This window comes from Drosophila takahashii, chromosome 3L (genome assembly GCF_030179915.1).
Source record: "Drosophila takahashii strain IR98-3 E-12201 chromosome 3L, DtakHiC1v2, whole genome shotgun sequence".
Lineage (NCBI taxonomy): Eukaryota > Metazoa > Arthropoda > Insecta > Diptera > Drosophilidae > Drosophila > Drosophila takahashii.
Genome location: NC_091680.1, coordinates 7,310,147 through 7,333,181, shown reverse-complemented (window position 1 = coordinate 7,333,181; position 23,035 = coordinate 7,310,147). Strand labels below are relative to the sequence as shown.

General features: G+C 40.3%; 6 protein-coding genes across 10 annotated transcripts; 2 read left to right on the top strand and 4 right to left on the bottom strand.

Moving 5' to 3' along the window:
• Positions 1 to 66: 66 nt before the first annotated feature.
• Pcif1 (Phosphorylated CTD-interacting factor 1) lies at positions 67 to 6,206 on the bottom strand. Its single transcript, XM_017148361.3, has 5 exons — positions 6,037 to 6,206; positions 2,536 to 4,400; positions 1,800 to 1,925; positions 1,612 to 1,740; positions 67 to 1,550 (listed from the first exon to the last, which is right to left on the bottom strand). Exons 2-5 carry the CDS (start codon positions 4,383 to 4,385, stop codon positions 890 to 892), a joined length of 2,766 nt encoding a protein of 921 aa, XP_017003850.2. The 5' UTR covers positions 4,386 to 4,400; positions 6,037 to 6,206; the 3' UTR covers positions 67 to 889.
• Positions 6,207 to 6,287: 81 nt separating this feature from the next.
• Positions 6,288 to 8,005, bottom strand: LOC108061928 (trafficking protein particle complex subunit 12). Its single transcript, XM_017148363.3, has 4 exons — positions 7,660 to 8,005; positions 7,012 to 7,596; positions 6,785 to 6,960; positions 6,288 to 6,726 (listed from the first exon to the last, which is right to left on the bottom strand). The coding sequence occupies exons 1-4, from the start codon at positions 7,972 to 7,974 to the stop codon at positions 6,345 to 6,347; spliced, it is 1,458 nt and encodes a 485-aa protein (XP_017003852.2). The 5' UTR covers positions 7,975 to 8,005; the 3' UTR covers positions 6,288 to 6,344.
• Positions 8,006 to 8,430: 425 nt separating this feature from the next.
• Positions 8,431 to 9,925, top strand: LOC108061908 (uncharacterized). Of its 2 annotated transcripts, none has more exons than XM_044394469.2 (4): positions 8,431 to 8,549; positions 8,610 to 8,707; positions 8,771 to 8,924; positions 9,143 to 9,925. In XM_044394469.2, exons 1-4 carry the CDS (start codon positions 8,531 to 8,533, stop codon positions 9,556 to 9,558), a joined length of 687 nt encoding a protein of 228 aa, XP_044250404.1. In that variant the 5' UTR covers positions 8,431 to 8,530; the 3' UTR covers positions 9,559 to 9,925. The 2 variants fall into 2 exon arrangements, with proteins under 2 accessions (XP_044250404.1, XP_070072100.1); XM_070215999.1 differs by having other exon boundaries at positions 8,771 to 8,942.
• An 11-nt stretch (positions 9,926 to 9,936) lies between these two features.
• Six4 (homeobox protein six4) lies at positions 9,937 to 14,982 on the bottom strand. The gene is made up of 4 exons (XM_017148309.3): positions 14,159 to 14,982; positions 12,544 to 12,920; positions 11,943 to 12,460; positions 9,937 to 10,234 (listed from the first exon to the last, which is right to left on the bottom strand). The coding sequence occupies exons 1-4, from the start codon at positions 14,316 to 14,318 to the stop codon at positions 10,129 to 10,131; spliced, it is 1,161 nt and encodes a 386-aa protein (XP_017003798.2). The 5' UTR covers positions 14,319 to 14,982; the 3' UTR covers positions 9,937 to 10,128.
• A 4,672-nt stretch (positions 14,983 to 19,654) lies between these two features.
• On the bottom strand, positions 19,655 to 20,804 carry LOC108061906 (uncharacterized). Its single transcript, XM_017148323.3, has one exon. It carries the CDS (start codon positions 20,787 to 20,789, stop codon positions 19,737 to 19,739), a length of 1,053 nt encoding a protein of 350 aa, XP_017003812.3. The 5' UTR covers positions 20,790 to 20,804; the 3' UTR covers positions 19,655 to 19,736.
• A 409-nt stretch (positions 20,805 to 21,213) lies between these two features.
• On the top strand, positions 21,214 to 22,711 carry tzn (tenzing norgay). 4 transcript variants are annotated; one of them, XM_070215316.1, is made up of 2 exons: positions 21,214 to 21,342; positions 21,776 to 22,711. In XM_070215316.1, exon 2 carries the CDS (start codon positions 21,808 to 21,810, stop codon positions 22,621 to 22,623), a length of 816 nt encoding a protein of 271 aa, XP_070071417.1. In that variant the 5' UTR covers positions 21,214 to 21,342; positions 21,776 to 21,807; the 3' UTR covers positions 22,624 to 22,711. The 4 variants fall into 4 exon arrangements, with proteins under 4 accessions (XP_070071417.1, XP_017003795.2, XP_017003793.2 ...); XM_017148306.3 differs by lacking the exon at positions 21,214 to 21,342 and adding an exon at positions 21,349 to 21,519; XM_017148304.3 differs by lacking the exon at positions 21,214 to 21,342 and adding an exon at positions 21,349 to 21,612.
• The last annotated feature ends 324 nt before the right edge of the window (positions 22,712 to 23,035 follow it).

The following is a 23,035-nucleotide window of genomic DNA, read 5'->3' as shown; positions in this document are numbered from 1 at the left end:
TGCTTCATCTTTATTTAATTTCCTTTACTACTTACGTTAATTGTTATCGATTTGTACATATGATAATTTAGTATTCAAATATATTGTTTGCCGTAATTTTTCATTTAAAGTAAATGTATTCTAGTAAGTTAATAGTCTCACAAAAGATTGTTAAGGGCTTCATAGTTCGATTTTATATGCGGGTGTTTTTGCTTTATGAATGGAAATACCCTGAAACAAGGATAGAGAACCACATACCCCTACCCATACTAAGTATGCAATTAGAGTCTTTTCGGGTAGCTTGGCCCTTGTTTGTTGGGTATACTCGTTAGACAAGATAAACAGCGGCCAGGCCGGGATTTATCAGCTATTTCAAATTAAATATAACATATTTACAATTAATTATATCTTGCGATTGGGGCAATACCAGCTGCCAAAGGCCGAGCACTGTGTACATTTGAAAATTAAAGCTTTGACAAAAAATAGAAAGAGTGTGTAACAAAATGTTTGACCATAATTGGATGCCAAATTTTAAAGGCCTGATTGAACAATGTGTAAATTTAAAAACTAAATTTTTGTAACAAAATATTGCGTGTTTTCCCGATTCTAATCGAAATTATTAGAAACGGAATTGAAAAATTGTACTTTTTTCAGAAAAATTGAAATTGGTATTCGGTTGGCTTCCGTTTTTCATTAGAATATATAAAAATTAAACATCATTTTTATCGCCTTTGATTCCACAAAATTAAACCTTGGAATTGAAAACATGACCGGTCATGTGACATTAACCCCAATCTGTTTTCATCCCTCTCAACTGTATCCCTAATTTAAGCTAACAGAAAGTGCACAGATAGTGTGGACAAAATAGAACCATGTATGGGTAGCAGGATCCCTCAAAAAAGAATCCCCTCTAGACGGCTGAATTGATGACCGCCTGCGTGGAGGCGGAGCTACTGATGCTATTGGCCTGGCCAAATGCAGATCCTGCTCCAGCCGTCGATGTGCTCGCCGTGGCCGTAATGCTCACCGCTGCCGCCGTGGCCGAAGTCCCGCCATCCGGATAGCCACCCGAGGCAGGAGCAGGCGAAAGGGACATCGTCGAGGAGGAGGGCGAGGAGCAATCGCTTTGCACACTCATCGTGGGTGAGGCGGCCACCAGATTGCTGCTGCTGCTCGTGTTGCTGATGGTCATCGGGAACTGTGGCGGCGGATTGCCGGTGGGCGTGTGCGGGGACAATGGCGACATCGAGGACGATGTGGTGGCCGGCGAGGGGCAGCTGCTTGCACTCGTTGTTATGGCTGCAGAGGAGCTGTTGCTGTTCGTACTGGAGCTGATTGTCGAGGCCGCCGTTGCAGAGGATGGCGGCGTCGCTGGCGATTGTTGGCTGGGATTCACGCCAGCCGCTGCCGCCGCAGCTGCAGCCCGTTCGCGCTCCCGATCGCGCTGCGGCCGGAAGGCCTCGCGCAGCGCCTCAACGCGAATCTCGTTGGGTCCCCAGCGCGCGTAACCAGCGCTATTTTGCAGCCACACCACCTGCGTTCCCTGCATGCACTTGATCAGCACATCGGATCTGCAAGAAAATCAGAAGTAGTAAATAGGGATGGCTTGGAAAAGCCATAACTACGACTCACTTTTGCAACATGTGCTGGTAGCCGTGCCTGTACTCGTGGGCCATGCCCAAAACCACCATGGAGCGACGCTTGTACATGCTCTCGTCCAGCTTGGATATGCTCTTCCACTCCGGCAGAAAGACAATGAAGCTGTAGGTAGATAATCAGGGTTAAAATTCAATCTAAAAATTAATTTAATGTAATCCCACCTTAGCGGCTCCATGGTGTCGGTGAGTAGTTTGTCAATGTGCAGCAAAGAGGCCTCGATCAACTCCTCGCAATGGGGAGGATTCACTTGGAAGGACCCGGAAACGGGCTTGAAGTCCAGAAAGGGGCTGCGAATAGGTAAAAGTCAGTTAGTTACAGTTATTTACAGGTTTCGGAATTTAACACACATGTTAAAAACATGTAAAATTGTATTTTACAGTGTGAGCAAAGTTTTTGACAAAAGTGTTAAAATGTGAAAAATAATTGTTAGCTCACTTGTGTTTTTTACACAATGTGTTATTAACACGACGTATTTTTTACACACTGTGTTTTTAACACAAATGATAATTACATTTTATGGACATTAACGAATCGAAGGGAAAATGAAGAATCAATATTGGGCCAGGATATCTTAATTGTTATTTTTAGCCGTTTCAAAGCAAATATAAATTTTTTCAACTACAGAAAACCGTGAGTTTTTTAGTTCAGCATATATTTTAATGTCAAAAACTCATTGTGTTGGAAACACGTTGTGTCAATAACACGTCGTGTTAATAACACGTCGTGTAAATAACACAAATAAACTGTGTGTGTTATTTATGTTTTTTTTTACACACATGTCAATAACTTTTTTGAACTTAACACTTTGACATTTAACATGTTAATAACTAAGTTTTTTACAGAGTGTGTTATTTTCCAAGCCCTGATAATTTACAATGCATTGAATGCATCACTTACCCCCTGGAACCGAAGTAAGCATCCGTGTCGGCAAACGCCGAGCAGTACTGCCGAAAATAGGAATTGAATGGCGAGGCGAAGCACTCGAAGCTGACGCCAAAGTGCCGATGCAGGCACTCAAACACGGGCACCGGCAGTGCCGCCTGGGTGAGCTCCGCCTCCTGGGAGGAGTTCAGGGCATTGCCCAAAAAGGTCTGATACCTTTTGAGCAGACACCACACCCGACCAATGAACAGATCGAACTTCTTGTCATCGAAACAGTTGTGCCGGTAGAGCTGCTCCAGCTTCTGCAGATAGGTGAGGTTGATGTACTGCGCATCCGGCTGATTGATCGTGGCAGGCGTGTACTTGATGATCATGTGGTCGCGATCCTGTAGATACTCGATCGTCGGCATCCGCGGCGATGGGACGGCAAACTGTATGGGATAGCACCAGACCTTCTTCAAGTGCGGCGGTGGTGGCGGCGGCGTTGGTTCCGGTATTCCGTGCTCTTTGAGCAGCTGCAAGTGCCGCTCCCTGATCTTCCTTGCATGATCAGCCGACAGATGGTAGATCTTAACGCACAGCGTTTCCACCGAACTCTTGACGGTCTCCACCAAATGCGGTTCACACTGCCGCTTCAGGTGGGCCAGACGATCCTGGAAATCCTCGTAGCTGGCGCCCACTGTGCGCCGCAGCCACTGGAACGTGTCCTCCACATTCCACTTGACCACCTTCTTCGATTCAGCTGGCGCCGATCGGGATTCAATGATCTGCTTGGCGGCCTCTGCATAGCGGGAAAGCTGCTTCCTGGCATCCCCGGTGAACTTGGGCTTCACTATCTTGATGGGTATATCCGACATGATTTCGCGATACATGGAGCTCGAGATCTCCGGAAGGCAGCTGCTGGGCAGCAGCGGATCACAGCCGGTGTCTATGACCTTGCGTTCCATGAGCCAGCGATTAAAGGAATCCCTCGGTGCCTTTATGTTCTCCCTGCGCATGCATAGATCCTCGTAGGTTTTCAGCAGCTTCATGGTAAATGCGGCCCTTAGAGCCTCCACCTCGGGATGCGGCTGAGGCAGAAGGGTGGGCGGTCGCTCCACAATCACCGCATTGGTGCACACCTCCAGATCCCAGGGTCCAGCGAGGACAAACTTCTTCATCGGCGGCCCACCGCCCACATGGTGCTGCTGCTGATTGGGATGGATGTGCATGTCGTCCGACGGCCGCCGCTTCAGGTGATGATGGTGGTGCTGCTGATGCTGTTGCTGGTGCTGCGGGGTCATGGGCGTGGGGCCACCGGCATGGCAGATGCCCAGGGGATCGGTGAGCGGATCAAAGGGCCGTGTGCCGGGCATCTCCCACAGCGATTCGCCGGTGACCTTGTTCCAGTAGTATGGCCTATTCTCCCGCTTGGACCAGAACTTGCGCCAACCTTGATTCACCAGCTCGGCGGTGAGTTCCTCGCCATAGCCGCCGGGTCCCAAAGTCGGAGGACCCTGCGGCGTGTGTGCCATGCTCTCCAGCGGCGAGGGAGCATGCGACTTTGTGGGCGTCGAGGGGGAGGAGCAGCTGGCCACCGGTGAGCTGCCCGCCCCGCTGCCCGGATTGTCGGGCTGTATGGGTCCCGTGACCGTGGGAGCTCCTGCCGTGGGCGATGGGGCCATGTTGTTGGACGCACTCGCCGTCAGCTGATCCCAGGCACTCTGCGCCGCGGAGGAGGCGGCGGCGGATGATCTGGTGGCCATGGGCGCCGGCGAGGTTCCCAGGCCCGGCGTTCCCGTCGACGCAATCACCGAGGACAGCAGACCCTCCTGCCCGCCGCCCAGGTTGTGTAGGTTGCTGTTGTTGCTGCTGTTAGCTGCCATGCTGCGGGAATATTTCTGCAAGAGAGAGGTAAACAAAAACAAATGTTTTCAGTGGGAGAGGGAAGAGAGCAGAGCGGCTGAGAGTGATGGCAGGGTGGGTGAGAGGGGGGAGAAGAGAGCGAGGCAGAACGAGAAGAAACGATAATCAATTCTCAGTGATGGCACACCTGGATTTATCTGTAGCTATATATTTCTATGGCAGAGTGATAAATCAATAGGAATATGAAAAGAACTAATTAAAACAATTAATAAATGTGTTTTAGTGAGGTATTAATATTTAATAAATTAAATCAAATTATGTGAAACTTTTAATTAAATTGTAAAACAATAAGGTTAAATTTTTTTAATTAAATAAAAATGAATAAAATTTTAGATTGATTAGAGCCCGGACCTAAAAATAATTTAACCAAATATGTTTAGTGTTACTTGAGTACTTTTTAAACCCAATTAAGGTCCGTTTCCTCGTCCGCCTGTTAAATTTAAAGTAAACTTTAAACTCTGATTTCCCACACGATTTTAAGGTTTTAACCCTACTTTAAATTTAACAAACGGACGAGAAAACGGCCCTAAATCAAATATTTTACAATAATAATAATAAATGTAGTAAATAAAATACTACATTTTGAAAAAACATCTTAAGAAATTCAGCCTTAGCCGGAAAATAGCTAGGCAGGCGTTGCCATCGCAGCAGATAATGAAGTGAGCGCGCGTCGGAATCGAAGAAACCTAAAACCACCACCAGACCTCTGAGAGCTATAACTGCCGTTAGTCGGCCAGTCCGCAACAGACTCTCAGCCGAGCGAGATCGGAGATCGGGGGCGCGCTAGAGCGCTAAAGTCGGAAGAAATGCTGCGTGGGGATTGTGGGGAGTAGCGAAAATTGGCAATAAAACTAAGACTGTAATATCCCCGAAAAGCAGAGAAGTCGGTTCCCATAGTCAGGAAACAGTAATTTCGGCCGAACCCCACAAACCAAAAGGAAACCAAGGAGAGAGAGGCGCCGCGCATGAGCGAGAGAGCTGAAGAGAGCGAGTAGGCGCTCTCGCGCTCCCGCGAATGAGAAATCAAAACAAATTGCAAAAGAATAGAGATTTTCTGCCTGGGTTATGTGTATATGTTTTGACGAGCGTGTACCAAGCGTATGCGCACCGCCACAAGCAGAATAAAAAATATACAAAATTATTTGCTGCACTCGCACACACACACTCACGCTGATATTCGCACACACAAACGCCCACACGAAGTGCAGGGCATATTATGCACGCCATATAAACAATTGCGAAAAAAAAATTACACTTGGTTTCGTGGCCCCCGACGGCTACGTCATAGCACTAAAATAATGGCGCGCTTTTTTTAATGCACCCACAACAACAACTCTCGCAGCGGAGTCGCTAAAAAATTAAAGGAAAAAAACATAATCAATTGGGGATTTCGCAGCGTTTAATCAGATTCGAGGGGAGTCCGCTGGACAGCGGGGTAAACAAACAACATTCTGGGTGCAATGAAAATTTCTCTACACTTTCTTTTTTGCACCCACCAGAGGCACAGGCAGGCACATCAATATTTCCCATTTTATATACGCCTGCTGGTGCTGCTGCTGCCTGGCATCGTGTGGCTGTGCTCGCAACGCCCTGAAACGCCACAAAACTCACCTAGTTTCAACTATCCTAGTCTGATAAGCACGCGCTACGTGTTTGCAAACATTTAGGCGTGCTCTGGACGTAAATATTCCCGCGATTTTCTATGCAAAATTATAAATAAGTTCTTCTCAAATTTTCAGCGACGAAACTTGGGGCAGTCGAATCGAGATGGCATTGCGGCGATAGGCGGTGTGCCAGAGGTGGGAGCCATCGATTGGGGAATATCGATAACATCAGTGGGTGTATTTGCTAGATTTTGAAAATTATACTTTTAAATTTAAGTATTTTTTATTTTTGGAATGTTTAACAACTGATTAACTTTAATTTATCGTCTGCAGTTTTAGACAAATTTCTATGCTAATGTTGAGATCAGGTTTGTATCGGTTAATTAGCCGCAGCAGGTTATACTTCTTCGCCTTGGAGTTGTTCGATTCCAGTTCGTACAAAGTCGAAAGATTGACCAGCAAGCTCTCGTTCAGTGACTTTTGGGGATTCAGGTTAATAGCGCGTTCGTACAGGTTGATAGCATCCTTTAGCTTTCCGGCGTACAGAAGACACACTCCCATATTGTTCAGGATCATTGTATTGCCGGTATCCAGGTGCAGAGCCTTCTGGAATATCACATAGGCCTCGGGAAAATCGTTTTTGGCCACAGCTATTAGCCCTTTGTCCACCAGGTCTCTCAGATCTGGCGAGGAGTTTCTAGAATGGAATAAATTCAAATGAAAACGTAATCTTTTTGGTTTTGCTAGCCACTTACATTTCCCGCAATCTTCTTGAAACGGCAAACTTTTGTTCTGCTCCAAAAATATCACCAATTTGTAGGTAAATGCGTCCCCAAGCCGAATACAATGATCGCTGGTCCTCCTTGCTCAAGTTAGAGCGCTTCAGAAGGGTTCCCTCCATTATGTCGTCTATCATACTGAATTTCTTCATCTAAAAGAAGAGAGTTATTAATAAATTTCCTTTATATTTATGTAGACCTACCATCAATCCACAGTTGATGATTGAATGCAAAACCCTTTCACAACGCCTCTGCCAAAATTCCTCGGCCGTCTTGTTGCGCTGATTTGAATAGTGCTCCTTGATCTCCCTGCTGGTCACATGGAGTTCCGAGAGTCTGTCCAAGGCGATATGCGGTTTACCCAGATAAATGGGCAGCTCGGCCAGCAGGAGGCGGAACGAAAAGCAGGCAATGGATCCGCTTTTGCCGCTGTACATCTCCGGATAGAAGTCGTAGAAGACGTCGGCACTTCTCAGCTGGCCAAAGGGCTCAGCCTCAGTGTTCAGCAGCTCGAACTCGCCCAGTTTGGCGAGGAGCGCGAGGCGGGTGAACCACAGCTGCAGGGAGTGCGGCGAGTGTTTGGCCGGCTGACCGGATCTTCCGTAACCCTGGCCATAGATGGTTAATAAGCGGCCAGTTAGATTGACAGCAGTGCGATAGCAACCGGCATGAATCAGTGTTCTCAATCCGCGCTCGTCCTGTGTGACGTCATCGACTCGAAGGATTTTGCGGTGGGACAACTCGGCTTCTCCCAAATGTTGGGTCACTGCTACGCTGATGGGATCGGCCTGGAAAGGTAAATAGTGCCGTAAGTGATGGGTAGTCCTTTAGAAATTATGAAGATTTCTTACCAAATCATTTTGCAGGTGAATTCCCGGCATTATGAGTTTGCCCGCCTCGTTTTCCCGCGGCAACTCCCAGAGATTTCTCACCTCATCGGTGACTTTTATGGAATCCTCGCCCGTCTCAGGTGTCTCAACATATTCAGGTGGCTGGAAAAATCCGGTGAAGGTGCTGGACATCATGTTAGTGCCGGAAGTGGAACTGCTGTTGTTGCTAGAAGCACCACCTTCTGCTGGCAAGTCCTTGGACTTTGGTTTACTAGCCAGCTCATCGAAGAAACTGGGCGGATCGTTTGCAAAATATTCGCTTATTTTATTTGACATGTTTCCGATAACTTTGAATGTTTTTCCGATAACTTATTGGAGATGGCACTATCGTTGCTGCTTAAGCGATGACTATCGGGTGTGAGTGGCGCCAATAGATTACTATTTTAAATCAATTGAACGAAAAAATTATCTTTGAGTCCATAGATACATTTTCGAAAGAGGTAATATTTTCTAACATCTATTTTAAATTAAGTTCAGCTAAGTTCTAATAAGGTAATAAATAGCCACGGAAAAGTTAGTTTTTGATTTTAACAATAATGAAGTTATTATTAGGTATAACAATATAAAATTAATACCCTTTACTTAACTTAGATATTAATAAATTAAATTCGACAGTATAAAAATACTAAATAATAATAAAATTACAGGGTACTTTCTGTATCGTGACTGGCATGTCAATGCATCTTTGGAAAAAGGGGCCACACTTACATATGCTATCGATTGCCGATAGATGATGGATTGCAAGTCTCCCATATCTATCAAAAGCGCGTGAATGTAAAAAAAAGCTGAAGCCGAATTTTTAAATCTTACTTGATTAAACAAAATCTTTAAAATGTCGAAGTCTAATTGCCGTAAGTACTACAAATTAAACTATAGATCAATTTATACATACCCATGGACTCAATTCACAGGAAAGTTCAGTCCTCCACCATATTCGGGTGAAATACAATGGACCGATGCCAAAATCAAGAAAATTCTGGACTTCGTAAAGCGGAATGAGGAATATGAGGTATTAACAAAACCTTATTACATATTCGAGTTTAATTTTATTAAGGTGTATATTGTGTTGTAGATGCCCTGTGCTAAATTATATTATGAAGCCATGATGCAGGAGACTGGAATCAAAGGCTATTGGCAGAATATGAGATGTCAAATGCGATTCCAGAAAATGACGCTATCGACAGCAAATAAGTGGATGTCAACTTTTAAGCCAAATGACAAGAAAGGTAATTGCTCTTTTCTACGTAAGTAATAAATAAAATTCAGTTAATTTAAATAAATCAAGGCTTGAAAATGGCATATTGGAAGGTACAAATATAAAATAAACAATATGATAAAATATTGTTATTTTTATAAAACCTTAAAAGTACCACCAGTCTCTGGTTTATGCGACCAACAGCTCTATCATCCCTACATAACCCTATAAATTATATTGAATTTTCAGCCCCTTACTGCTTGTGTCCATACTATGATCAGTTGGTGGAAATATTTGGTTCTGATTTCGAACTTGTAGAAATTCGGGGTGACTTAAAATACAGTACTTGTTACTCACCCGGTGAAAATGAAGACACCAGTGTGTCTGTTATTGTTGAAAAGGGGAAGAAAATTAAACGCAATTCGACGGAGAATGGAGATGGTGCCTCTGACCGGAAAATCCCAAGGAAGGAAACCCACTTGGAGTTAGCTAAATTGCAATTTAAGGACGAAAAATTTGAATGGACCAAAGAGAAGGAGTACATAGCGCTACAAATGAAGGAAAAAAAAATTGATAATGAATTGTTTTTGAAAAAACTAGAACTGGAGCACAAGAGAGAAATTGCCATGTACGAGATTAAGATGAAATACAGTCCAGAGATATAAATGTATATTAATATCCGTTACTCAATCTATTCTCAACTAAACATATAGTTATTGAAATTCTGAAGAAGTTGATTGGCGATTTTTTAAAATAATTTTTAATTGTTTGGAAAATGTTATGTATTACGGTATTACTTACTATTATTTGAAAAAGACATTTGATTTAATAAGTTTAGTACTATGTATGTATAAGATACTATTTCATTTTTTACTGTATTGAAAATTACTTTGATGCTAAGAGAATGCAAATGAATAGAAAATGATTGTTTTAGGAAAGAACCTGACAATACACACAAGTTTTTAACAACATTTATATAATATTCAGTATAAACATAATGACTTACCTGTCTTCTTAAATAAAAATCACAAACATAAATTTTGTTAATCGAATTTATTGATCTACTACCATTTGTTTATTATTAGTATTGTACAATACATAAAGCAAAAATTAGTTTATTCTAAAGCTAACAAAGATGTGCCATTTGATGACCAGTTTGCCGTTTGCTTTTGTCCTAACATTAAAACGCACTACGCTTTATTTACACGAAAAAACAGCCTCGCATGGAAGGCAGTTTATTGCCCATTGAAAATCGTTTCGGGATAATAGCTAGGGGCATTGAACATGCGCGGAAAGCCATTCCCATCCAATTGGCCCACAGGCAGCACCGACATAATGTCACTGAAATTAAACAAATATTATATTTATTAGGTATGTTTTGTATTTTATAATTTATGATATTTATTCAGTAAAGGTGGCAAGATGAAATATCACACAAGTTCCAGTTAGAGCCCTGCATGAATGGATTCAATGAATTATTTTGAATTTTTTTTTATATGAATGAATTAATTAAAATTTTTGAGTTTAATAGAATTGAATGAATGAGTGGCATGAATTACGAAATAATTCAAAATGCAGTTAACATTGATTTGTTAAAAATTGTACACTTTTTGTTCTCAAAATCTGGCTAATTCAAAAAATTCAAAAATAAATGATTCGATTTATTCAATTCGAAATGAATTAGAAAAACATTGAATTTATTTTACATAGAATTGAATTAAACAAATCAGAAATTTCATTGCACACTATGATAAAACAAAAATTGAATGATTCACGCAGGGCTCTAGTTCCAGTGATCTACTACATTACAAAATATTTAGGAATATAATATTTTCATAGTTGGGATCCACTAACTTAGAAGCTCTTGAAGGTCCCATTAAATATCGAAATAAGTTGAATAATATATTTTTCTAACTCAAAGACTCCATTTTATAAGTTTCCGTTGTGATCCCAAGATGGTTCTTGTTATGGAAGTGCGACTGTGTGTTTTTTAACAGCTTAAGAGAACACATTCACTCCACTTGTGAGTTCGAGTGTGGTATGTGCGGCATGGTGTGGCATGCTGTATGTGCTGCAATTTGACGCCCGTGGCGAGGGATGCGATCGAACAGCGGGACTCGTGGTGCGATGAGGGGCACATGCTACACGCATGCGCTGCGTTAGGAGCCGGCCACGTCTCGGGTCCCTTGGCTCTATAAATATGCAGAGGACCGTGCAAGGAGCCGGCCGAAATTGGACATAAAACACGCTCAAGTGGGCGGACTGGACGCACAAGTGCTTTACGGTCACTTACAAACGATTTTTAATGCCAATTGCAAAACAATTGATTATATATTCGTTCGGATTTCGGAGTTCGGTTCTAGGGCGAAACACGCTCAAGTGTTGAATGAATTGTTTTACGAGTTATGAGGAAATGGAAATGAGAATGCCGGTTTTGGGTTCGCCCTTTATACCAAACGACTTTTTTCGTTCTGGAGTTTTTTGAAGAAAATCTAACAACACTCGAAAGGGAAATTATTATGCATTAGCAGTATAAATAACAGACGAAAGTGTCGTAAATTTAACCATAATTACTAGACATCAATTTTTAAATGAAAACGATTCTTTTAAAGACGAATTTTAGGGATCTTAAAGCGATTTGGCTTAAATGTAATTATGATTTTATAAAAATATTTTGTAGCCAAAACAAGTTGTTGGAAGTCGTATTAAATAAAACGAATTCACAAATCGTTCGATGTATACCTCATAATTATATATTTCAAGTTTAAACAATAAGATCTTTTTTAAAATTTTTAAAGCCATTTTGTTCTTGAAAATAGGCCAAGAAAGACGATGATTTTATTGCCTAAAAACAGAAATAAAATTAAAAAAGTAATACAATTTCAAGCAAGATTTGAAAGATTTCTAAAATCCTAAAAAAAATGTTCTAGTTCTTTGACATCAAAATATTTGAAAATAAAATCTTATTGTTTGAAATATTTATAAATGTAATATAATAATTATATTTTTATAATTTTTATATTTTTCTTTAAAGTCTAGGTCAACTTACGGTCTCTGCTGGGGCGTGCGATCCCTTTGGCGGCGGTTCTTGAACCAGTTGGAGACCTGGGTGAGCGTGAGGCCGGTCTTCTTGGCCAGCGTCTTCTTCTCGTCGGGAGTGGGATAGCGATTGGTGAGGTAGCAGTCCTTGAGGGCGTTCCGCGACTTCTCCTTGAAGCAGTAGACCGTCTCCTCGCCATCCCAGATCGTCTTGGGCAGTGGATACTTTTTCCGCAGTCGGTACTTGTCCACCGCCCCGAGGGGACGACCGCGCACCTTTTCGGCCTCCTTGTAGTGGGCCTTGAACCAGAGATTCTGCAGATCGACGTGGTATTTAATGGAGAAGCAGTGCGTCTCCAGCAGGTTGTAGAGCTCGTGAAATTGGCCCAGATTGTAGGCCACCATGGCGCGGGCTCGCAGGACACTCTCGTTGGTCTTGAAGAATTCGCTGGGTGGCAGGCTGCAGAGGAAGGTGGTCAGCTTTTCGATGTCGCCCTTTTGCTGCAGGGCCTCGCACATGCACTGGATCTAAAGAAATCATTATAAATATATTTTAATTAATATAAAATTTATTAATAAAATTTTTTTTTTAATTTAGAAAATATCCTTACCTGATCTGTTGAGAACTGCAGCATCTTGGCATCGATGGGAAAGCTGCTTACTGCGGACATATTGTGTGCCGCTGTGAGATTCGAGATGAGGTGACCACCACTGCCGGGATTGCCGCCCAAACCACCACCAGCACTCCTTTGCGTGGTGTTCCCATTGAGATCCCCCAGATTGCCACCGCTGCCGTTCTCGAATATTATGCTATTCAGGCTGGGATAGTGGGTGGGCGTGGTCGAGGCGGTGGGCGGCGGCGACTTGTCATAGTCGTTGGTGATGTCCTGGAACCGCCTCTCCAGCAGGTGATCCTTTTCCGCCCCCTCGTAGGGTGCAAATTTATCCAATTGCAGAACTGTTTTGCACGAGAGGTTGCCGCGATAACCTGCAGATTACAAAGGTATAAATTATACATATACTCAGAAAAAAATCGCTCTTAATTTTAGAAAATCTCCCGTGAATTAAGAAAATTGTTCTTGATTATAGACAAATTTTCTTAAGTTTATGGAAATCCGCCATAAATTTTTTTTTTAAATGAATCTATATATTCTTTAATTTATATTTAAAATTCTATAAATTGTAAAAGTTTTCACCAAGATTGTCTAAGCAACTGTCATCAGAATCTGATTATACACCAGATAAGCTAACCATAATCTGATTATACCCTAGAATAGTTCTTTTGCGGTTCTTTCTCACGTGCCATTTCGGTGGTCAATGAAAAGACCCCCCACCTTCCCTCAGGGGACCCCTAAATCGAAATGTGACTAATCGAATACCCGACATGACCAAAACGATCGTTGTCTTTCGACACCTCAGACGGGGACTGCGAGTGTGGATCATATATTTGAGGCCCGAAAGAGACGTCAAGCAAATAAATAAATACGATATGGCTTACATACATATTTGCACGAGTAAATGTGTGTGGATATGCAGTTGTGAATATGTAAATGTTATAAAACATAATTCATTTGATGGTGCATTTGTTGAATAGCTTGTCGAATTTTGAGTGCCCTTTATTTATAAGGGATATATTTTTATGGAGGAAAATGAAGGTGATTTTAGACTATATATTGGTTATAATCTTATAACAAATTCTAAAAATAAATTAAATTTTAGGAAAATACAAAATAATATAATTATTTTTACAAAAATATTTTTGAATAATATTGAACAAGCTAAATATATAATATAAAATTTAAATGTAAAATATTTAAAATTTAAATTACAGAATTAAATGTTTGAGAAATTAAAAGTTCTATTTATATTTAATTAATATGAAAAAGGACAATCCACATTTCAAAATATATAAGGAAATGCCATTTTTTTTCGAAAGAGAGTAACTTTTAATTTTTTTTGCATTTTACAGGAAACGAAGACACTCCGTGTGAAGTACGAAAGAAAACTGCATAACCCCATCATGCACCCTGTACATGCAATCCTCAAAAATGTGTGCTCCTCAGCAGAATAAAAGTCACAGGCTTTAATTGTTTATGCAGCGCCTCATTGACGCCTCTGTCCCGAAACACGATACTCGCGGTCTTGTCTCTAGACTCTTTGCACCGATAAGACTAGACCTAGTTGGATCCGATTTGGATGTGTGTCTATGGATCTGGTGGCACTCACCAGCATTGGGAAGGAAGAGCGATCCGTAGGCCATCGGAGAACTGAGGTTGTCCTGCTGGACAGCCGAGTGATCCGAGGATGTGCCGCCGGAACTGGTGGAATCCAAGTCGCCGCTAATGGAGACCGATAGATTGTTGGCATCCATGTTCTTTTCAAACATTATCCAGCGGTTTTACTGAACTAAGTTCAGTTATTTTTGGATTAGTTATTAAATAAATTTATGAAGATTTTTTTACTGTTAAAAACTTTCACAATTTTAATTTATCACTTTACAATTTTTTGTAGTCTTTGTAATACATTATTATGCCAGTTTCATTATTTATTTTACACTTTAAAATTATTGTTATTTATTTATTTAAAAAACTCTGAACTTCCACAGTTTGTTTCAATGTTCACTTCAGATTATTTTTAAATCACTTATTTAATCTCAATTATTAATCTTGACTGCCGTTTTCATTTAATTAAGCACTTATTTTTATAATATTTTTTTTAACATTTCTTTTTAGATTTAAGTAGATTTTCGGAAGGATTTGTTATGTTTTTTTATTTATTTTTGACTCGTTGTTTCTATTAGTTTCATGATTTTTTCCACAGTAATAAAGATCAAGTGGTTTTCATTTTTTTTATTTTAAATATGTAATCTTGACTAAAGTTTTTATTTAACTAAGCACTTTTTGTATTTTATTTTGTAACTATTTGGTATGGATATTTATTATTTGTTGACTTGTTGTTTCTATTAATTTAATGATTTTTTGCACAGCAATTTGTTATAATTTTTGAATATATTTTTCGTGACTGATTCCTTTCTTGCGACTTAACGCGGCCGCTCTTGAAACTCGACTGCAAGCCAAAGAAAACTGCATTCCTAGGGTGTGTTTCGTTCCATTCCGTTCCAGTTTCGCCTGCGGAACGGGTGGTTTGAGTGGGAAGGCCACCGTTAACTGGTTGCAATCAGGCCAATTTAGGGGTGGTTCCGTTTCCGTTTTTAGCCCTCGGGCGGTGGGCGTGACTCTTGGCAGCCATTTTGTCCCATTATCTCCCAGTCGTGATAACTTTTTCGCATTGTTCTCTTTTCTACTTCTTGTTGCTATCTAGGGGCAGAATAGGGTCTTGGATTTGGAAACATCATGACCTCATTAGCGTTTTTGAGGGTGTCTAATGAATGCCCGTGTGCTGTTTCTTGGAATTTACATCGGATTTCTTTGACATTGCTTAATTTGCCATGGCGTTAAAAGTTCTCTTTACACAGAATAGCTTATTGAATCGGATCAGAGCAAGATTTACGAATATATATGTATATTTATATAATAAAGTTTTATTTTGGTATTTTAAAACATTCATTAAAAAAATAGTGCTAGACAAATAAGAGCGTTGTTTTATTTATTTATTTATTCTTTATTTGTAATAAAATAGTAAAATGAGCAAAATTATTACATAAAATAAAAGGAAAAAATTCGTTAAATATTATTTTAATATTAGGTTATAAAATATACATTTATCCAAAGTAAAATTTTTAATTTACTTAAAAATAATATTTTAATCTACAGATATTCCTTCTATGTATGCAATAGGTACAAAGTCAGACGCGATGCAATTTGATGCTCGACTGAGGCTGGGATTGGGAAAATTCCTTCTGCTGCTCATCTAATGCGATCAAATTTCAATTACAAAACGCTCCTCTCCTCTCGACTGCATTCAACGCGAAATGGTGTGATGGAATAAAATGAAATAAAAGTGACATGACAAAGGTGACAATCCACAAAAAGGCCAAACAATTGCGTTGCCCCAGGAACAGGAATAGGAATAGGAATAGGAACAGAAACAGGAGCACTCCTCCTCCTCCTTGGATTCTGTTTGTTGACAATGTCGATGGGAATTCATTAAGCGGCAAATTGGGAGGGTTGACGATTTCGTCACACTCGCAAATCCCCTCGAAACAGAGTCCCAAAAACCCAGATTTGTCACAGCCAGCCAACATCATCGGCACCCCGAACATTATTACAACTTTATATTCCCTGTGTTCTTATCCAGGGATCGTTCAGAGGTCACAGGTGTCGAGGGTGATGGCGGATTAGGGCTACTTATTTGGGGTTTATTCAATTTTATTTTTTCTAGCACTTAACTGTTTATCAAAATCTTAAAAGTAAAAAGAATGCAATAAAAAAATGGTTAAAAAAATCTTTATCATAATATTAATCTTTGACAGATGTGTTCTTAATCAAAAATAAATAGGTATGTATATAATTGAAAAAATCTTACAACAAAAATAAAGAACTTGACAATAATTATACCGTTATAAATTCGGAAATAAAAATCAATTTGGTATTAACTGAAATAAATGTAAATGGAAACATATCGTTTAAAATATTTCTATGAACAAGTTTTTTTAAAATTTTGGTTATATTTTACTCGTACATTGTAATATTTTGATTAGCAACAGATTACCGAGTAGGACAATTGTAAAATAAATCTTAATTTGTATACGAATTTATTTTGTGTTGTGGCTTAAAGATACATTTTTTTATCATTTTTAGAACACCGATACAGAACACACCCCCTGTTGCCTGGCAACACCCCTTACAGAGGTGTGCCCTCTAATTGACCGCAGTGAAAGGATTGAAATCTTAGCCGAACTAATTCCATTATTAAAATCACGTGGCAGGACTTAGGACTCGTAACTCAAACGAAGCGTTATTTTTTCGACTTTTTTTAAGCTTTGTGCAAACGCGTCTTTTGGTTCCCACACTATCGTGTTTAGCTGAGCGAAGCTGAATTTTTCCATCGGTCGTCTGGTGTCTGTTTCTTAAATATTGCAAGCGCATGAATGCAATTCGCATCGCATGGAGACAAAATATTAGAGAAAATGTGAAATAAGAAAGATAAATATTTGGTATAGAATATTGTCTGTTAATACAATAAATAATATACTTTAAAATTAAAAAGAAACTGACCGAAAAATTTATTCAAAATAAGATAATTTAATTTAAGATAAGAACTAAGGATTACAATTTTTGAAAGATAACATAAATAATTCAACATTTCAGTAAAAAATTTTTTCAAGTATTCCTATTAATTTTCAGCTATCTGAAGTTATCCTAATCCGCACATCCTCCTCCACAGCCACAAGTACTTCCTGGCTAATACTTTTTAAGTAGCTCTTCTCGCATTTCTTCGTAGTTCCTTTTTTTTTGCATCATCCAGCATTATAATACTTCACAAATACCCAGAATTTTTAGTGCACTTTGCGATAATCTTGACTATTACTCAATTTTCCATACGAAGATCCGCAGAGTTCTTCTCAAATTCTTCTAGTATTTACTTGTAACTTCTTGCATAACCATTTGTGGCTGGCCAGCCCATCGTTTTTCAATGGTTTTTCAATAGCCTTCCATTGTAGTCTATTGTCAGCCTGTCGACGTTCAACAAATTGCTTAACTTCTCGCAAAAAGAGACAAGACACTCTGGGATATTTATTTATTTAAGCGAAAACCTGCTCGGTTAATCCCAAAACTCCAGTTCCAGGCCAGAAAATAGAGCAGCCCAGAAAACAGAAACAGAAAACAGCTTACCATCTGTAATCCCGAAATTCCCAACAAAGCGTTTTGTAAGGTGTCACCTTGTCGCTGTTCTGTCTGCTCCCATTCATAAGGAGAGGATTCCCTTATCCGCCTGTCGATCACACAATAATGGGCCAACCGGGGGATTATGTGTGGGAGAGTTTTGTCTGGCGATGCCAAATGATTTTCGCACCTTTACCTCGAAAATGTTTAGGGAATTACGCGTAGCACACAAAGGTGTTTATAGAGACATCACAAGACAATCCAATTAATAAAATGTGGAAAGATTGCATATTTTTAAATCAAAAGTTCTACAATGATTTCTAAAAAAATCGAACTTAAAATAAAATTCAATTGAAATATGTTTCTAAAAAAATCAAACTTTAAATAAAATTCAATTGAAATATGTTAAATACAAAAATTTTGGAACTTATTTTTATGATCCCCTTTAAAATTCTTCGAAGAATTCTTCGGAATAAAATGTTTATTTGCTCTTAAAAATTGTATTTTAACGTTAATAAGTGCAAGAAGTAAGTGCAAGTTATAATACACAATTTAAGCTTAAAACTTATATTTTCCATACCATTTCAAGGTTTAACCTTAAATCCTATTTTAAATTTTACATGCAGACTAGAAAACGGTCCTTATTCTTTCTAATAATCTTTCAAATCGTAAAATCAAAAATATTTTTGGAGACATCAAATTAATCTTCAGAAAAACAGAAAGCGGAAAACAATTTATATTTTCCCTGCCACTTAGTAACGCAAATCAATCAATGCTCTCCGAGTTTCCTTCGTTAATTTCAAACATATGCTGGGATACTCGAACACCCAAACAATTTCCACAGATAATTGGGCGGGCGAAAAGGGGTGCACATTGTAAGACGATCCAGAGTTGGCAACCAGCTCATTATTCTCATTAATGAAAGCTCCGCTGGTGTTTCCTTTCTTAACTCAACCGATAAATAAGAAAACTACAACTTTTCCAACTAATACTCTTCAGCTATTTGTATACACCCGGTGTACATGAGATGATTTGAATATGATAATTGATTGTTTTGCCTTCTGAATGGAAATTCCGTTGAAAATCAAAAACTTATCCAGAATGGCACAAAAATCCCAGATAGCCATCATTCGTGCAGAAGAGTTTTATTGGGTTCTTTTTGCTAAATATCATGATTAGAGTTCTTAGGAAATTTTTTGGTCAGCAATGAAAGAAGGTGAAAGGATGTTGATGAGATAAAATCAGGGAACCAACTTCTTTTTACAAGTGCTAGCTGAAATCAACGGATGTTTCCAAGTATTAAAATCGTTTAAACATTTTTTATCCTACATTTTTTACGATTCTTTAAGATATGATTAAACTTTCGGTATAAACTTTCAAAAAATAATCACAAACCTTTTTTTTAATGTTTCTTTTATTAAATTTTACCTGAATACACCAAAAAACCTTTTTTATAAGAACACTTTAACCCAAAATTGTAAACTAATTTACCACAGCGAAATAAGATTCCCGCGGGACACAATTAGTGTACTTTGTACTTTTTTATTTTGGACATATGCTTTCCCCGTTGCCGCAAAATGAGCAAATAAATCATAAATGTTGCATTCAACGTAATTGAGCCCAAACTTACCCCTAAGTTGTCCGAGGGGCAGGGGCTGTGTCACCATGACTACAGTTCTGTGAAACAAGAAAAACAATGTAATCCGAGCTGGTTTTTTTGGAATGTGCGTAATATTGTGGGGAAATTGCTAAAGGGGAAGCAGATTTAACTTGTTCAAATTTTAGGGGTTGTAATAGCTCCGCCCTCTGAGAAAACGAGTGGAAAGGAACCATAAAAGGGAGGAACAATGGAAGTGGAACAAAATTTGTAGAAGAAATTTGTTAGGGGGACTCATCTATATGGGGCAATTATCTCATTTTAACTAGAGAACGAAAGTAAAGTAACTAATTTTAATGAAACGACAAAACTGAACTTAAACAATATAAATTTAACAAAGTAACTAAAAACGAAACTCAACTCAAACATCCTTGGTTAGCTTATGAATCTGTCGGTAGTTGACATCCACCAATCGAATGCTGCTTCCCACTGTAGCCAAGGGTTTCATGAAGCTATTCAGGCTATTGGCCACCGGTTCGAGGATGTCCCTCACGGAGCATAGGATGTTGTAGAGGAAAATCAGCGGCGGCTGGAGGTAGCCATTGAAGAGCATGGTCAGCAGGGGTTTCAACAGGTAGTCCGAGGTCATGTGGAGTAGGCCAACGATCAGGGTGTTCACCAGGCTGTACAGAACGAAACGATAGCTCTGCAGGATGAAGGCGACCACGAAGGCAACGGCGATGTGGAGCAGACCAAAGAGCTCCGCCCAAAAGTGGGTAGCATAGGTGGTGGCCCGATCCGCCAGGACAATGGCATTGATTTTCGGATGGGTGTCTGTGGTGCTCAGGTAATCGGCGCATCCATGCTCAAAGGGATATATTCCGATGCAGGTATGTCGGCTGGCCTCCTTGCGATTCCACTGCGGTTCCGGCAGGTCATCGATGATGGATTTCTGGCTCTGATTCTGCGCCTGGCACTTGCACATTTTGTCCAGCGATTCCACCAAACGGGCCAGGAAGCCACCACCCTCACGTTTCTTAGCCTGCGATGCACGGTGGGATTTGGAGCGACTTTTTAACTTGGGAGCAGATCTGGATGGAACAATCACGTGAGGACGTCTCTTCGAGTAGCGCTGGAATTCGATCCTCTGCGGTTTGTTCTTCGAATGATCCAGTAGACTCTTTTCCGGTTCGGTGTGCATTTCGTATAGAGTGTGTGGCGAGCCACCGGAAACCGAGGACTCGGTCATCTCACCACGACCCACATCCTTAAACAGGTTGTACTGCGTCTGACTGTTTTGGTACACATCCGAATCGCTGGAGGAGTTCATCCGGGGCAGAACCTTCTTCAGCGGCGATGGCATCTTGGCCGTTACGCCCACGTGGTTCACTTTGATCAGGTTCGACTTGGAGGTGGAGCAGTGGGGATCGGTTGAATCGGACATTGTATTTTTTTGTTCAAATCTAACTGACATTTAACTCAATAAGTTTTCCAAGAAAGTGTTTTCCATTTTTATTTTAGTTGATCTATGTTTATTTCTATTATTCTCAAGAATTCGCGGTTTGGCAGTTACAAATGGAAAAAAACTACATAAAATATAATAAAAAAGTGTATTATTATTTTTATTCGACATATATTATAAACAATCTGGGATTCCCTAAACTGTTGAATGAATATTTGCCTTGTTGAACAAAAAAACAGAGTATTTTAACAATTGTGGGAACTACCCTAAATTTTTCCTGTTGAATTTTTAAACAGATTTATTAGTTATAGATTTCACGGAAATTAAAAGATTGCTGAATTAATTTGCTGAATTTTCTGGAAATTTAATTTGTTTGAAAATCAACAATTTAGGGAATCCCCTTAACAATTTGGTTTTCTTTTCGGGTTGAGTCCGCGCTAGCAGTAATCAAAGTTCTCAACCAATTTAGTATACTTTTTGTATATTTCTATACACGAAGCCAATGGTATTTTTTACCGGTCACCAAACTGTCACTTTGCTTAGACAATTGGAAAAAAAAACAACTGTAATTAGGGGCCATAATTAATTCATATTACACGCTTTTAGTTACGCTACATAAATCTAGGAATCAAACGCCGAACAGCCGAAATCGAAACCGCAATCGAAATCGAAATGTTTGCCTCCGCCTGGCGTAGCGTGGCCACCACAGTGGAGACCCAGTTGACCGCCACCTACTTCCGAGGTATTCCGAGGATTTCTCGAGCGGATTCGCCTGGTTTTGGAGCAATTCGAAGACGATTTCTGGCTGTGCCCGTCCGTCCAAGTCTCGTCAAGCGTAATCTATCCGTACCGTACCGTATATATGTGTTTAATCTAATCTCTGCCCTGCTCTTCTCCCCCGGCTACATATTACCATGTCCATATTTATCGTTGCTTTATGTTTGCTGCCCACTTTTGTCACTGAAATCTGAATGTCAACGGTTGTAATCTCATTTCAGTGCAAAAACTGCGAAAAGTCGGACTGAGAGGCATGCATAGCACTTTGGAGGACGTCAAACTGGAGGGCATGGAGATCAAGATCCTGCCGGCCCTGCAGGACAACTACATGTATCTGATTGTGGACACAAAGACGCGCGAGGCGGCTGTGGTGGATCCCGTGGAGCCGGAACTGGTCATCAAGACGGTGCAGGAGGAGCAGCTGACCCTTAACAAGGTGCTGACCACCCATCATCACTGGGATCATGCTGGCGGCAATGAGAAGTTGGTCAAGTTGTGGGAAAAGCAGCTGGATGTTTATGGGGGCGATGACAGGATTGGAGCCCTGAATCAGAAGGTTCAGCAGGATGACACCTTCACCATTGGTAGCTTGAATGTCAAGTGCTTGTCCACTCCTTGCCACACCACCGGGCACATTTGCTATCATGTTACGTCGCAGGAAGGAGGCGGTGAGGGAGCTGTATTCACTGGGGACACCCTTTTCCAGGGCGGCTGCGGCCGCTTCTTCGAGGGCACTCCCGAGGAAATGTACGAGGCCCTGTGCACCAAGCTCTCCGCCCTGCCGGACGCCACAAAGGTCTTCTGCGGCCACGAGTACACGCTGCAGAACATGAGCTTCGCCCGTCACGTGGAGCCCGACAACGAGGTCATCCAGCAGCGGATCGAGTGGGCCAAGCATCGTCGCGCCTCCCAGGATCCCACTGTGCCCTCCACCATTGGCGAGGAGAAGTCCTGGAATCCCTTCATGCGCGTCCACGAGGAAACTGTGCAAAAGCACGCCGGCGGCGACACCGATCCCATTGTCACCATGGGCAAGCTGCGCAAGGAGAAGGACACCTTCAAGGCCTAATCCTATCTCTGAATAATTTTCGAAACATGTGATTTAATATTGGATTTAATGGTTAATAAAATTAACGGTATTTGTGAAGTGCATAAAATGGGTGTTTTGTAATTTTTCATGATTTAAAATGAGTTAATTTCAGAAATATTAAAAAAAAGGACTTTAAAATAGGCTAAACAAAAAAAAATTAAAAAAAAAAATTTGTACTCATTTTTTAAGTTTTATAATAAAAATATTTCATCACATCTTTTATAGTCGACCGATTTTTATAATATTAAGTTCTATTTTAAAAATAAAATTTAGAAAGTTAAATAATGAATTTATTTCAGAAATATTCAAAAATGTTCTTTAATATTAGCTAAGCAACAAATAAATAAAAAAAAATTTACACTCATTTTTTAGGCTTTATAACAAAAATATT

Excerpts from the sequence above, each read along its gene's own strand:
- Pcif1 (XM_017148361.3), bottom strand. The coding sequence starts at position 4,385 with ATGGCAGCTAACAGCAGCAACAACAGCAACCTACACAACCTGGGCGGC. Across the intron at positions 1,741-1,799 it reads GACACCATGGAGCCGCTAAG|CTTCATTGTCTTTCTGCCGG; the intron begins GTGGGATTACAT and ends ATCTACCTACAG. Across the intron at positions 1,551-1,611 it reads TACCAGCACATGTTGCAAAA|ATCCGATGTGCTGATCAAGT; the intron begins GTGAGTCGTAGT and ends ATTTTCTTGCAG.
- LOC108061928 (XM_017148363.3), bottom strand. The coding sequence starts at position 7,974 with ATGTCAAATAAAATAAGCGAATATTTTGCAAACGATCCGCCCAGTTTC. Across the intron at positions 7,597-7,659 it reads TTCACCTGCAAAATGATTTG|GCCGATCCCATCAGCGTAGC; the intron begins GTAAGAAATCTT and ends TTACCTTTCCAG. Across the intron at positions 6,961-7,011 it reads TCATCAACTGTGGATTGATG|ATGAAGAAATTCAGTATGAT; the intron begins GTAGGTCTACAT and ends CTCTTCTTTTAG.
- LOC108061908 (XM_070215999.1), top strand. Across the intron at positions 8,708-8,770 it reads AGCGGAATGAGGAATATGAG|ATGCCCTGTGCTAAATTATA; the intron begins GTATTAACAAAA and ends ATTGTGTTGTAG. Across the intron at positions 8,943-9,142 it reads AGGTAATTGCTCTTTTCTAC|CCCCTTACTGCTTGTGTCCA; the intron begins GTAAGTAATAAA and ends TTGAATTTTCAG.
- Six4 (XM_017148309.3), bottom strand. The coding sequence starts at position 14,318 with ATGTTTGAAAAGAACATGGATGCCAACAATCTATCGGTCTCCATTAGC. Across the intron at positions 12,921-14,158 it reads GCTCTTCCTTCCCAATGCTG|GTTATCGCGGCAACCTCTCG; the intron begins GTGAGTGCCACC and ends TGTAATCTGCAG. Across the intron at positions 10,235-11,942 it reads CGCACGCCCCAGCAGAGACC|TGACATTATGTCGGTGCTGC; the intron begins GTAAGTTGACCT and ends GTTTAATTTCAG.
- LOC108061906 (XM_017148323.3), bottom strand. The coding sequence starts at position 20,789 with ATGTCAGTTAGATTTGAACAAAAAAATACAATGTCCGATTCAACCGAT.
- tzn (XM_017148304.3), top strand. The coding sequence starts at position 21,450 with ATGTTTGCCTCCGCCTGGCGTAGCGTGGCCACCACAGTGGAGACCCAG. Across the intron at positions 21,613-21,775 it reads CCGTCCAAGTCTCGTCAAGC|TGCAAAAACTGCGAAAAGTC; the intron begins GTAATCTATCCG and ends ATCTCATTTCAG.